General features: G+C 41.8%; 1 protein-coding gene across 1 annotated transcript; it reads left to right on the forward strand.

Moving 5' to 3' along the window:
* The first annotated feature begins 582 nt into the window (after nucleotides 1-582).
* LOC121706502 (ATP-dependent RNA helicase DDX19B-like) lies at nucleotides 583-13086 on the forward strand. The gene is made up of 12 exons (XM_042088313.1): nucleotides 583-827; nucleotides 1465-1519; nucleotides 1741-1803; nucleotides 1968-2103; nucleotides 2630-2722; nucleotides 3241-3343; nucleotides 4217-4331; nucleotides 4725-4902; nucleotides 6603-6840; nucleotides 7053-7215; nucleotides 9941-10132; nucleotides 10869-13086. Exons 1-12 carry the CDS (start codon nucleotides 771-773, stop codon nucleotides 10928-10930), a joined length of 1455 nt encoding a protein of 484 aa, XP_041944247.1. The 5' UTR covers nucleotides 583-770; the 3' UTR covers nucleotides 10931-13086.
* The last annotated feature ends 267 nt before the right edge of the window (nucleotides 13087-13353 follow it).

Raw genomic sequence — 13353 nt, forward strand, 5'->3', positions numbered from 1 at the left:
TGCATAATGGAGCGAGACTGAAACAAAGTTGTAAAACAACGGCCATCATATAGGATTGATCTGTGATGTTTCCGAATGATCAGTGTAAATCGCTTTCCAACAAGTCAGTAAACATTTCATGGCTGTGTGAAGAATGGGTCATTCTGTTTCATAAACAAATATGTTAAAATATGTAAATATGTGGCTTGTGAAAAAAGTATAAGTCCCCCTAATGTTGAAAATGTAGGCTATTAAGTGGAATATAATCATACACTTATTACCTTGAAGTACATTTTGTGCTGTGTTTGGTCATGGGGAGTGGAACATTATTTCAGGCCTCATCTTTAAACTTCCTCACAAGCCATTTGTCAGTAGGCCACTACATTTGTTGAAGGCTTTGGGCGAGTCTTTTTTCTAGTTATGTCTAGATTCGGCATACCCAGTTACGTTTGACTCTATATGAACATTTAATTTACATTCATTTCAACTATGTATTTATTTTTTTGCTAACAATTATAAGCAACCTGACACCGATGAACAACTCAAACGTAATAGGAACCAAGTGACTGTAGTCGTCAATGCCTGCCTGATTTTCCCGTCGGACGCGTTAGCGTTACACACACTCGCGAGGGTGGTAGATTCCACACGCCATTGTAAAAAGCCCTCCCTTGTCAGCTGTGTGTTTAAGTGGAACTGCGTGAAATTAACAGGCCGGGCAGTGTAGCTTTAAAGTTATTTGTGAAAGTGGGTCAGTGTTCAACACAAAAAAAGTTTTTAGATACACGGCCACCATGGCGACTGATTCCTGGGCCCGTGCTGTTGATGAGCAAGAAGCTGCCGCTGATTCGGTAAGGATAAAGCATGCACTTTACCATGCTAACGTTAGCTAGCTAATACCAGGATAGGGCCTCTATTTAGCTATTTGTATAAGCTGTAACTACAACGCCTGTGATTATAATCCTTAGCTATATTTACTCTTTAAAAATGTGACCGAACATTACGGCAAGGATTTGTAGAAAATGCAGTAGTGTATTGCTTATTTGACTAGTATCATCAGTCTGTTGTTATTCAGCCAGCTAACTAACTTAGCGAAGAGTAGGTAACTACAGTCAGTTAGAGCTAAGTTACCGGCCTGTTGTTGTTTTAAAACTTAGTAGATAGCTATCTAATTAGTAAACTATAAAGCGTATTATAACCCCTGTCTGTCCACCATTAACATTTTGCGTGTTGTTTCTTTGCTATCCCGACTTGGGTAACGTTAGCCTTAGGAGCTTATCTAGCTTGTCTATCTCAACGCGTCCGGGGCATCGCAGCCGTGTATCAATTCAGTAGAACATATTAGCCACACACACTGTACAACTTCATCCTTTACTCTTGTCTTTGTTTCTGTTTCCCTATTGTAAACAAGAGGCAGAATTAGCTCTAGGTTAGCACCTAGCCCTGTCAGTGGTGGGTGCAGTAATTTTATTTTCTTTAAATTGGCAGATCAGTACCCTGCAAATTAGAGAAAAAGAAGACAAAGCCAAACCTGAGGAGAACGGTGAGTTCGACTATTCGGTGTTTGCAATGACAGTCGTTTATATGGACGGAAGACTCATCTTCTAAGTCCAGACAGAGTGTAACGTAGCTGTGGTCAATCATAGACTGTAGTCAAGCGTTTCCCCCCAACTGAAATACCAGTGTACCCACCTTCTACAAATACACAATCTTATCCTATACTAAATGTGATTTCTATTTATGTGGCTCTATCATCTTTCTTAGGTACAGTTAAGGCTGATGTCCAGGGAGATGGACAGGTGGCAAAGACAGAGGAGGAGGATAAAGGTAGGCGTCATGAATGAATCTGACACTCTGTTGGTTGTATATGTAGTGTTTGTCAACTACTTTGGGTACACTCTTCACATGCAGTATATTTTATGACATTGAAGGAATTGTTTGTTAACACTCACGAGTCAGGCACTAAATGTTGTATAATATGTGATCCACAGAGGATAAGGCGGCACAGTCCTTGTTAAATAAGTTGATACGAAACAACTTGGTGAACACAAACAATCAAGTGGAAGTTCTTCAGCGAGATCCAAACTCTCCGCTCTACTCGGTCAAGTCGTTTGAGGAGCTGCGGCTGTAAGTGACCCTCTGTGTCTGTGTGTATGCCATGACTAACCTGATACACCAGGTTTTATACCATGGTCATATTCATTCATCACAAATGTTACTGAAGGAAACGTTATGCACTTTGTATCTGTGAAAATGTTTTGTTGACAAAATTTTAAGAACTACAGCTGCTTTGTTGTGCCTGGTCTTTGGGAACATGACGCTATCTGAGTCTTTGGAGAAATCAGCAAGCCAGTGATGATATCTAGAACAAACCTTAGTCACTTGTCCAAGTTAAGTAGCAGGTTGGCTGAACTTGTACTCAGTGTCTGCCTAATGGGCCATTCACACCAAGAACGAAACGATAATGATAATGGCTATAGCTAATATGAAGAACCACATGCACACACAAACTATAATGATAACGACACAGACGCTTACATCTTCATAGTTGCAGTTATCCTTATAGTTGCCGTTATGATTCCTGGTGTGATTGGCCCCTAATATCTGTGTTTCATGTTGACGCCTCATTCACTGCTGGTGTTTTGTTTCACAGAAAGCCTCAGCTGCTGCAGGGAGTGTACGCCATGGGCTTCAACCGACCCTCCAAGATCCAGGAGAACGCCCTGCCCATGATGCTGGCTGAACCGTGAGTATGCATAATGAGCTGTGCAGGAAGGGAGAGGAGAGGCTGCAGGTGCACAAATGAACCACTGGAATTGAACACCTCAAATATTAAAATTATTATTACTATAGGTATGTTAGTTTAATTCATTTATTCAAGTGAAGCTTCTTTCTTTCGACGGATGTCTTGAGGTGTATGTAGGCATTGAGCGCTAAGAGACTAATAAATGCAGTCTAGTCTAGAGTACAGCCCGTTTCTAACTTGCTGTGTACTTATGAGGGGCTTCAAACAGAGCAAAACAACTCTGGAACATCTCCCTTAAGGGCCGTTCACACCATGAACAATAATTACGACGTCAAAAAAGTATTGCTCCAGTTAATATGAATGACAATGTCCACACATGAACTGTAACGCTAACGACGCTAACATTGGTATAGTTATTTTTATAGTTATCGTTCCTAGTGTAAACAGCCGTTTATTGCCGTTTATCTTGGCTCTCGATGGTGAAACGGTGTCTCTAACGTCCCCTGTCTCTCCTTCAGCCCACAGAACCTGATTGCCCAGTCCCAGTCAGGCACAGGTAAAACAGCTGCCTTCGTCTTGGCCATGCTCAGTCGAGTGGACCCTGCCAACAAGTGGCCACAGGTAAGAGCGTTATAATGGGCTAGATTAAGGGCCGTTACATAGTCAACGCATTGGTACGAATGCGCATCCAAAATGCTACGCATGTGTACGCTTCGGCCGCCATTATGCGTCGATGTGTAGCAAAATGTGTCGTCCCGTTTTTTGATACGCGACGCATGTAATTTACATGTGTTTCCAATGTCGGCGCATCGCCCACTACGCTTGCATTTAAGGCGTTTACACGCGTTCACAACGCAGGAGCTATGAACAGGCATGTGTTTCTTGCTTTGCTCTCTGCTTGCTTGCGTTGACTATGAAATGGCCCTTAACTTGACATGACTAAACAAGACATGAATGAAATGTAAATTAATCAATTTACACTGCCCCCGTCTCTAACATGACCCAATTATGTCTTTATCCATGTGTTAGAAAAAGTGAAGCTTAATAATATGCTTTCCTCTACTTAAAGGCCATAATATGAGTGTAAAACGCTGCTGGTATATATTGATACTCTGATTCTAATGGATTTATGTGGGTGACTGAAAAACCTTGAAACCCTGAAAAAAAACGACTCTAGTGTAAATTCACATTAACGTGAAAAAAATTAGCTACACACATCAAAAGAATGAGAAGAAATAAGGGTGATGTCATTAAAAAAAGGACAAGGTATAGTGCTGCAGAGATATCAACCTGAATTAGCATGCTAAATTACTAGCCACAGCCCGACAGGTGTCATAATACCAGTTTCGGCCATAGGAGGTGGTATGCGGGCAACATGCTCCATCTGCCCCATCTTTTTATGGAATGTGGAGTATGAATTGATTTTTTGGCGGATATTACACATGGCACCTTTTAAACTCTGACTGAACGGCTCTGCCCTCTTCCTCTCCACAGGCCTTGTGTGTTTCGCCCACCTATGAACTGGCCCTCCAGACTGGAAAAGTCATTGAACAGATGGGGAAGTTCTACCCTGAGGTCAAACTCATCTATGGAATCCGTGGGAACAAACGTAAGGATCACTGTCATTGAATAAAAAGCTTATTCGGGCTATGAGGCTATCCTAACCATCATATTAGTCACCAGTAGTATTGGTAGCTGGCTGCCATGTTAAAAAGAAGATCCCAACAAGTTTCCCAACATCACTGATTCCATTGCTGATCTGGTTCATACCTGGTCTAGTCCTGTATCAGTCATCTGTGACTAACAAAGTGATCCAGATAGTGATTGATTCTTTTGCAAACTTAAATAAAAGCAGTTCTGTTTTCTGTGAATGTGAATGCTTTCACTGGTTAATGAAATGATCAGGATGGTGATTCCCTTACTAAGTGAATTTACTCCAGTGCAAACAAAACATTGAAGTGATTTGACTCGGTTGACTTGATTTGGTTTTGGTGTTGTCTAGTGGATAGGGGGATGAAGATACAGGACCAGATTGTGATTGGCACGCCGGGAACCATATTGGACTGGTGTCTGAAGTTCAAGTTCATCGACCCCAAGAAGATCAAAGTGTTCGTGCTGGATGAGGCCGATGTGATGATTGCAACACAGGGCCATCAAGACCAGAGCATCCGCATCCAGAGGTGAGTGGAGATGAGAGTAAATAATAAACAAAGGTCAAGTATGTGGTTTGAGATGATCTGAGGGAAATCGAGCTTTAACTAGAGTAGCATATTATAAATGTTAGTTTCCACTGTGGTGGCCTGAGAGGTCCTGCTGTTAAAGTTGCACCACTGAGTTGTTGTGTTGAGTTGCTATTGGCTGCATAGCTGTCTGCTTCTATATGGTGTAGCACTGAAAGAGAGAAAAGCACTGCAGGTGTGATTTTGTCCCCCTCAGAGTAAGATTATGGCATTGATCTGAATTTTTTTGGATTTTTTTAGACAGTTAAATTTAGCTATGCATCATTTACTGAGCTCAAAACCTGAGAGATTGACCGAGATGCCATAATTGACATGTTTCATTGAAAGTGTCAATTAAGTTAAAGCTGCAGTCGGCAAGTCTGGCAGATTGATGGGACTTTTGAATGTTTGCAACTCTCTAATGCCCCCCCCATTACCTCTGAGCACCCTCCCATTGAGTTCGTGCTCGTCCGTGCGTGTGCACCAGACTGTGATTGCCAGTCACATTTCACACAGCTCTGCACTGATGGGACCAGAAGGACCGGAAGTGGTAGATTTTCGCAAAACAAATAACAGGCTCTACGTAGAGGTAGAAATGCAGGTTTATTTTAAAACCGGCTGTCAGAGCATTGTGTCGGTTTCAGTGAATTTGATCAAAAAATCTTGCCGACTGCAGCTTTAAATGGAAGGGAACAATTTAAAAGTGGTCTAGAATTGGTTTAGAATCTTATCAATCTAGCAAGACTAACAACATATGCTAACTGCATGCAGGTGACTGACCGTTGTGTAGCATTGAGCGTTCTCTGTCCACTCTAAATCCATTAAATATGCCTGCCAATTGAGTCATATTTCTCATCTAAAGTAGCAGAACAACGCAAGTGACAAAGAAAATAGAAATGGGGTGTGTGTTCTGCTCAAAGTTCTGCTCAAAACGTAGGGAACAATTTAGAGGTGGTTTAGATATGGTGTAGAATCTGATCAATCTAGCAAGTTGGTTGTTGCTACCCTCCTATACCCTCTAGGGATGAAACGATTACTGGAAACCGTGTGTCTAATCCTTCCCAGCTTCATCCAAGCCTGCTTTTGACATACAGTAGGCCTGGTACAATGAAACAAAACTGGTACCCTATTGATTCTGTTGTTTAATTAATGGTTTTAACGATTTTGCTATTCGGATTAGGCTACACCTGATTTTAAAAGGCTTAACATTTTCACCGCAAAACGTGCACTGTATCATGTAGCCACTCTGCATCTTTTTATGTTCGCGTCCACATTAAATCCATTCCACTCACGTTATCAGGAAAATACAGTAGCCTAAAGTTTTATTTTGAACACTTACTTTGGTCTCACTCATTGGATCCAAATAACAGAAATAGCAAACTTCAAGTAATGGTAGGGTAAGTTAAGCTATAAGGGCATAGCCAATTAAACATGACCAAGGAAAAAGTGAACTGGACACTTCTTGAAACTATTTCAGCTTGTGTAGGCCTATCAGTGCTTTCTGCACATATTGAACACACTTTTAAAAATACTGTGATAATACCAAAAACCGTGATAAATTTGGTCACTATAACCGCGAGGTTAAATTTTCATACCGTTACATCCCTAATACCCTCCCACCGGAAACAATCTTTTTCATTGTCCACCCTCCTCGCCACCAGGATGTTGCCCAAGAACTGTCAGATGCTGCTGTTCTCGGCCACGTTTGAGGAGTCCGTGTGGAACTTTGCCAAGCGGATCGTGCCAGACCCCAACATCATCAAGCTGAAGCGTGAGGAGGAGACGCTGGACACCATTAAACAGTACTACGTCAGCTGCTGCAGCAAGGAGGAGAAGTTCCAGGCGCTGTGCAATATCTACGGAGCCATCACTATTGCCCAGGCCATGATCTTCTGCCATGTAAGAGACCGCATGCACTCAGTGCACACATACTGGGGAAGAAGGGGCTTTTACAGAGGATGCAGAGAAATGATACTATGTGGAATAAGTTCTCAGCCACTGTGCTGGTATTCATGTAATCTTTTGTATTGGGTGCCCTGTGATCTACTACTTTATTGATTGATTTTTGAGTGTACTGATGTGCAAACTGTTCTCTGCTGTTGTGTATTCAGACTAGGAAAACGGCAGGCTGGCTGGCGGGAGAGCTGTCAAGGGAAGGCCACCAGGTGGCGCTCTTGAGTGGCGAGATGGCGGTAGAGCAGAGAGCCGCCGTCATTGACCGTTTCAGGGACGGCAAAGAAAAAGTGCTGGTCACCACCAACGTGTGTGCCAGAGGTAAGAGATGTTAGGAGCGTTTATCCTCTCAGTATTGACGAGGGCTCGGAATCACAAAGTAATGCACAATGCGATACCATCACGACACGTTGCCCATGGTAACGATGGGGTATCATCAGTGAGGGTTAAAGTGGAGCAATCAAGGAACTTTGGTATCATGATACAGCTGTGTTGTAGTACTCGAGTCCGAATCAGCTAAATTTAGAGACTCTTGACTTGGACTTGAGCACTGAATGACTCGAACTTGGACTCGTACATTCAGACCATGCAGACTTTGAAAAAATTGCGGAAATTGAGACGAGGACGAGGACTATTTTAATGTCCAAATTATTTTCAGTATTAATATTAGTGCAATGGAGTGCTATTGCTTCATGTCATACATCACTCCATGTTCCTACAATTAACTTTAATGGTGCCAAATGCCTGGAGACACGAATGCCTCGAAGGTTGTCAGTTTTGCATTTAATAGTGACTCGACTCGGACTTGACTTGGATTTTTTTTTAATGACTTGGACTTGAACACTGGAGACTCGAACCTAGACTCGGACTCGAGGCATAGCGACTTGACTACAACACTGCGATACAGCAATGCAAAACAATTTACAATACGTCATAATAAGCGTGGAACTGAAGGAAATTACTCCTTAAATGGCAAAAAGTAGTAATTATCCATGTTTTACATGAATAACAAGGAGCACTGTCTGCCTTAGAGAGTTTATAAGCTCAGCAATAATGGTGAGGATAAGTAAGCTTTAAAGGGGTTTTGGAATACAATTTTGACTTCCAACTATTATGTAAACAAAGTGATTGAGAGGTGATTGAGATCACCTTGTTTTCATAATTGTGCTGTGCTCCATTCCAACATTTATAGAGCGGTGTTTTTCAAACTACAGGCTGAGGAGAATGCCGACTATGGGATGGGGAGAATGCTGGTCCGCAGAGCCGCGGAGTCAAATAATGCCCGGTGCTTTTGTCACTTGTCTGATAATTTGCTGCGCAATAGATCAAGGAACCGCGGACCGGAAAAGGAAAACAAACGTTTCCGCAATCAGGAGGAAATACATGCTGATATATTTTTAGAGGCATAAAATTGTGGTAGTGATATGAGCATGCATTCAATGCATGCGTGTGCACGTCTGCGCAAGAGAAGCTGAAACCACTCGATAACATTGTAGCAAAGCTCCACTTTTACTGTCAAGTGTGTGTGTGTGTGTGTATATATATATATATATATATATATATATATATATATATATACACCATTTACCATATACCATACACCATTTATATATATATAACAACATACTCTTTTGATCCCGTGAGGGGAAATTTGGTCTCTGCATTTATCCCAATCCGTGAATTAGTGAAACACACTCATCACACAGTGATGTGAAGCACATACTAATCCCGATGCAGTGAGCTGCCTGCTACAGCGGCGCTCGGGGAGCAGTGAGGGGTTAGGTGCCTTGCTCAAGGGCACTTCAGCCGTTCTTCCTAGTTGGGGTTTGAACCGGCAACCCTCTGGTTACAAGTCTGAAGCGCTAACCAGTAGACCACGGCTGCTCCACGAGGCTACGGCATAACGTCATTTAATGGAACAAAGTTGATCCTTATAACTTCCAACAGAGTTGAAGTCTGCCATGACCGGGCCTCAGGTCAAAGAAATTTAAAAGGGGCTGATCTAGACCACTCCTTTCCTTTACAGGACTGCATTTTAGCCCCTTCCTTATAGCTCAAACTAAGTCCTATCCAGGCTGGGGCATGTTTGATTCAGCTCTAGCTAAGATGGCAGGAACAGAGCATTTGGTCAACAAGAAAGGTAAAAATCAAATCACCTCTTAAGAAAGCACTTTGGCTTCAAGCTGTATGAACAGCAATGAGCAGTGTTTCCCCTATGCAGTCGTGAAATAAACACGTGGAACGACATGGTTTGGGTGGATGTGTACGTGTACGGCACTTCCCCACATGAAAAACCAAACCAGAGACTCTGGTATTGCCTAATCACTGAAGAGCCTCTAGGGGAAACATTAAAGCAGTAATCAGGCTAAATATTTGCGATCTGAATATTAACCAAAATAGTTATTATTTCAAAATAAATCAACGATCAGCCATTAACAACAATCAACGTTAATCATGATCGACCGTCCAAGTGCTGGTGATTATTGTTGATTTATAATGAAAAGAATTGTGTAATGTTAAATGAGCTTGAATGTCTATTGGCCAAATCCCATCCCTAAGTGCCAATAGGCCAGTGCAAATAAAGGATGTCAAATTCTCCCCTTAACTCAACCCTAATACTAAACCTCTTTACAATAATGTTTTTGTCAAATTCAGCAAATGTCCTCTAGCTGTCTGTTCTGTGCTGATCTGCATGCACACACACAGCTCTGTAAATGGTAAACTGGTAAACGAAGTGGCTCAAACAGTGCGGTAAACGATTTCAGCCAGTCGGCTGTGAGGGATGTTCACCCTTCAACTTTTCTCTGTGAGCATGGAAAGGTTGGGTGGAGTTGATTGGCCGTTGCACTTGAGCATCAACAACACGTCAACCTTGAATGGTTATTGAATTGTGGAAAATCTTCAACATGTAATGATGCATACTTCGTTTTATGTTTTCCATTCCAAAAGTAATAAGTAAATGGAACTAAAATGCTTTTATTAAAAAAAAGGTAAAAAACAAATTCCTTGCATAGACATCACTGCCATGTCTCTCATTCACCCACAGGCATCGATGTGGAACAGGTTTCCGTGGTGATCAACTTTGATTTGCCAGTGGATAAAGATGGTAACCCTGACAACGAGACGTACCTGCACAGGATTGGGAGGACGGGGCGTTTTGGCAAGAGAGGACTCGCCATCAATATGGTGGACAGCAAGTCCAGCATGAACATCCTAAACCGGATCCAGGAACACTTCAGTAAGTTCCAGAACACTAAAGAGAACTCTGAATTGGGAATGACAGTTCAAAGTTCTAGTTTCAGTAACCTTGTCATTGATAGGAGTGGCACCATCATTTTAATGGGATCAAACGAACATTGCCCTTTTGATGGAATCTGCACGGCTCCATCGTTGATGGTGTATTTTTACTGGTTTATGAAACTGACCACAAACTATTTTTCATAGACTTGTTGGGCTGTTTCTGAATGTCTACCTGAAGATTTGGTTAATGTTAAGTCTCATTAAATGTTCAGTTCCATACAGAGATGCTTTAGCAGCAGAACTGTGGGAATGTAAAATAATGGACAGTGTGAATAATGTCTCAGTAACTTGAATGTTACACAGTGTTGAAGAAGTAGGAACAGTGACTACATTGACTGCTTGCCAAGTTTGGGTGAAAATGAAAAGACGGATGGAAGTATTCCTTATGAAAAATGGCACGCACACACAACATTATTAGAGAATGGATGTCCATGTTAGCAGAAGATATCTTTTTAGGTATGTCGGGAGTTGAGTTGTAGGGCAAGGCACTGTAGTAATTTCACACCCCAGCCTTTGGCTAGTCCTGACTTGTTCAACCTGCGGAGTGGTTACAACAGGCAGAGTTTCCCCTGCATGTGTTCTTTGTGTCCGTGGGTGTCTGTAGAGGTAAGACGTCAGTATATGCCGTCTTGGTGTAAATGACACATCTCTTTCTGCCTCTGTCATTCTAACAGAAAAGAAGATTGAGAAGCTGGACACAGATGACCTTGACGAAATTGAGAAAATCGCCAACTGAGCCCAGCTGGGGTCACAGCGGTGGCAGCGGCATTTTTTTCCCTCCGCACTGGACTGTCCTGCACAGAGTTTTAATTTTTACGAGCGCAAAGTCTCAACGACCACGTACACCACTGAAGATGGCTTATCTCAAATAAGTCCTTTTTAAATCTTTTTTTTTTTTTCATGTCACAACAATGTTTTCACTCTTTGTACATCTAAACGAAGACCTCAGCACTAGTATTGTTGTGACTGAGTTGTTTGTAAAAAAAAAACTAAAAACAAATTAGAATGCATACAAACAAACAAAAAAAAAAGTGGGTACACTGTGGGCCTCCTAGAGGGTCCCCTCACTTTTGCTGGCATTTCTGGCCTTAGGTCAGTGAAGCATTCTGGTATCACGTGGACTTGATCCCTGTTTTAAATCATTGATTGTAATGACAGAATCACAAATCCAAGGAGGGACCCTAAGAATTTGATCCTCATTCGAAATCGGTTCCCAAAAAGTTTGTGATCTCTGTAGAATATTTTTTTAAAAAAGGACGTCTTTTTTCAAATCAGATTGGTTTTGGCATTAGGTAGTCTATTGAGATGTAATAAAATGAATGTGACGATAGTTTTCAAAGTTCGAATGATGGAACAGCATGATGTTGGCTCTGTCTCTGCCATTTGATCCTCTATTTGGTTTTGAAAATCAATAAATATGAATGAGTTTCGTTAACTGTTGCCAAAGTCCACAGTGACGTCAGTGTGTGTAGAACTATGCCAAAGAGATTGAATGGGAAGGTCCCTAATGCGGCCAATGGAACCTTGCTCTAGGATTCGGTTCAGTAATGACTGTTGTAAGTCAGGTACAAAGAGTGAAAACTTGTGCATGTTGAGGCTCTACAGAGCCAACACAAACACACACACACACTGAAGCAGGGAAGGATGAAAGATTGTGTCAGAGACCATCTGACCGGACACCGCCACCATCAAATTAGTGTTACGAACGACCTTAAGAAAGCCCTGGTTTCAGTGGATAAGCTTCTCTGCCCCACTGCTGGGCAGCTGTAATCCTGCAAATAGACTGTTGAAGAGGGCAGAGGTCAAAGCAAAAAGTCATTTTTATTATTTTTTAAATTTGTTTTTCTTCTATTGTTTTTAGGAAAGTAATTTGTCAGTTTTTTTGAAGAGCTGAAATAAGTTTACTTGCCAAGTGCATTCGCCCCTTTGAGTTGCTCTGGTTGTGATTTGATTTTCTTTCTGTTTCTAAATCAGAATTGATTGACAAACAGTCAGTATTGTTGCATTCAGCACCTGAAGTCTGTTCTGCACTCTGTCCTAGTCCTGTCAGATAGGACCCTCTTAAATCATTGTAATAAAGTTCCTCTACATACAGGAAGTGAAGTCATTAGGAGCATGAGTTTCTGTAGCCAATCAGGATTGTTCTTGCAAAAAACAAACACACTCAAGAAAGTGAATGAGCTGATGAGTTGATGTGGAAAATTGGATTTGTTCTTGGCAAACTTAAGCATTTCCACTGCCTAGCTTCATGTGTTGAGTTTAAGGCTACGCACCAATGTTGTCTTCACCCAGTCAATATGAGATCCAATCACAAAATGCCACATCAGAGATTGTGTAATTTATAACTCCATGTGTGATGTTGAATGCTGGACCCAAACAAACAACAAGGACTGCTTGATTTGTTGGAACACAAAACATTCTCCTTTCATTACATCTCATGTTATTGGCACTGATGCAAACAAGGATCCTCCTCCTTCATGCCATCATATCACTCCAGGCTAAAAACTTAAGTCATCTCGTTTTGGGGATGGCCTCAGCTCTAATGAATGTTAAACAAAGAAGTGTGGTGTACTGTACACTTCACAGAAACCTCCGCTGTCCTGGGGGTGTGTAGCCAACCTCCCTGGACAGTCACACAGACTCAGCGAACTCTGTGCACAACTCTATACGTACAACTAGTCTCAATGCAGTTCTGTTTGATTGCCTAGCCCAGGAGAAGCCATGGCGTACTTTTTGGCCCTTCACAGACTCCATACCTGTGCTCTGACGTGGTGGCTAGGTTCTGTATGACGCAGAAGGTGAATGAGAGAATATTAATGATGTATGAATGGCTTCTGTAGTGGTGTGTTTTCAAATCGAACATGTATATTAAAGTTGCATTGTTCCACCATACTTGGACAGGAGTCGTCTTATTTCAGTTCATGTTTTTGGGTGTGTTGAGAGCGAGGTAAAGACCAACACCGATGGATGCATACACTATTTTAATCAAAATTGTGTGTAGTGTGTGCATGTGTATGTCCACATAGCATAAAAACAAATTGGCTTTCAGATTGTCCTGTGTGGATCTGGTTTTTCCTTCTTTCTTCAACACTCTTGCAATACAGGGCAGAGGTTCTGCCCTGCACTGCAGCCGCCTGACTGCTCCTGTTCATGTCTTTT

This window comes from Alosa sapidissima, chromosome 4 (genome assembly GCF_018492685.1).
Source record: "Alosa sapidissima isolate fAloSap1 chromosome 4, fAloSap1.pri, whole genome shotgun sequence".
Classification (NCBI taxonomy): Eukaryota; Metazoa; Chordata; class Actinopteri; order Clupeiformes; family Clupeidae; genus Alosa; species Alosa sapidissima.

Excerpts from the sequence above, each read along its gene's own strand:
- LOC121706502 (XM_042088313.1), top strand. The coding sequence starts at position 771 with ATGGCGACTGATTCCTGGGCCCGTGCTGTTGATGAGCAAGAAGCTGCC. Across the intron at positions 4,903-6,602 it reads CAGAGCATCCGCATCCAGAG|GATGTTGCCCAAGAACTGTC; the intron begins GTGAGTGGAGAT and ends CCTCGCCACCAG. Across the intron at positions 6,841-7,052 it reads AGGCCATGATCTTCTGCCAT|ACTAGGAAAACGGCAGGCTG; the intron begins GTAAGAGACCGC and ends TTGTGTATTCAG.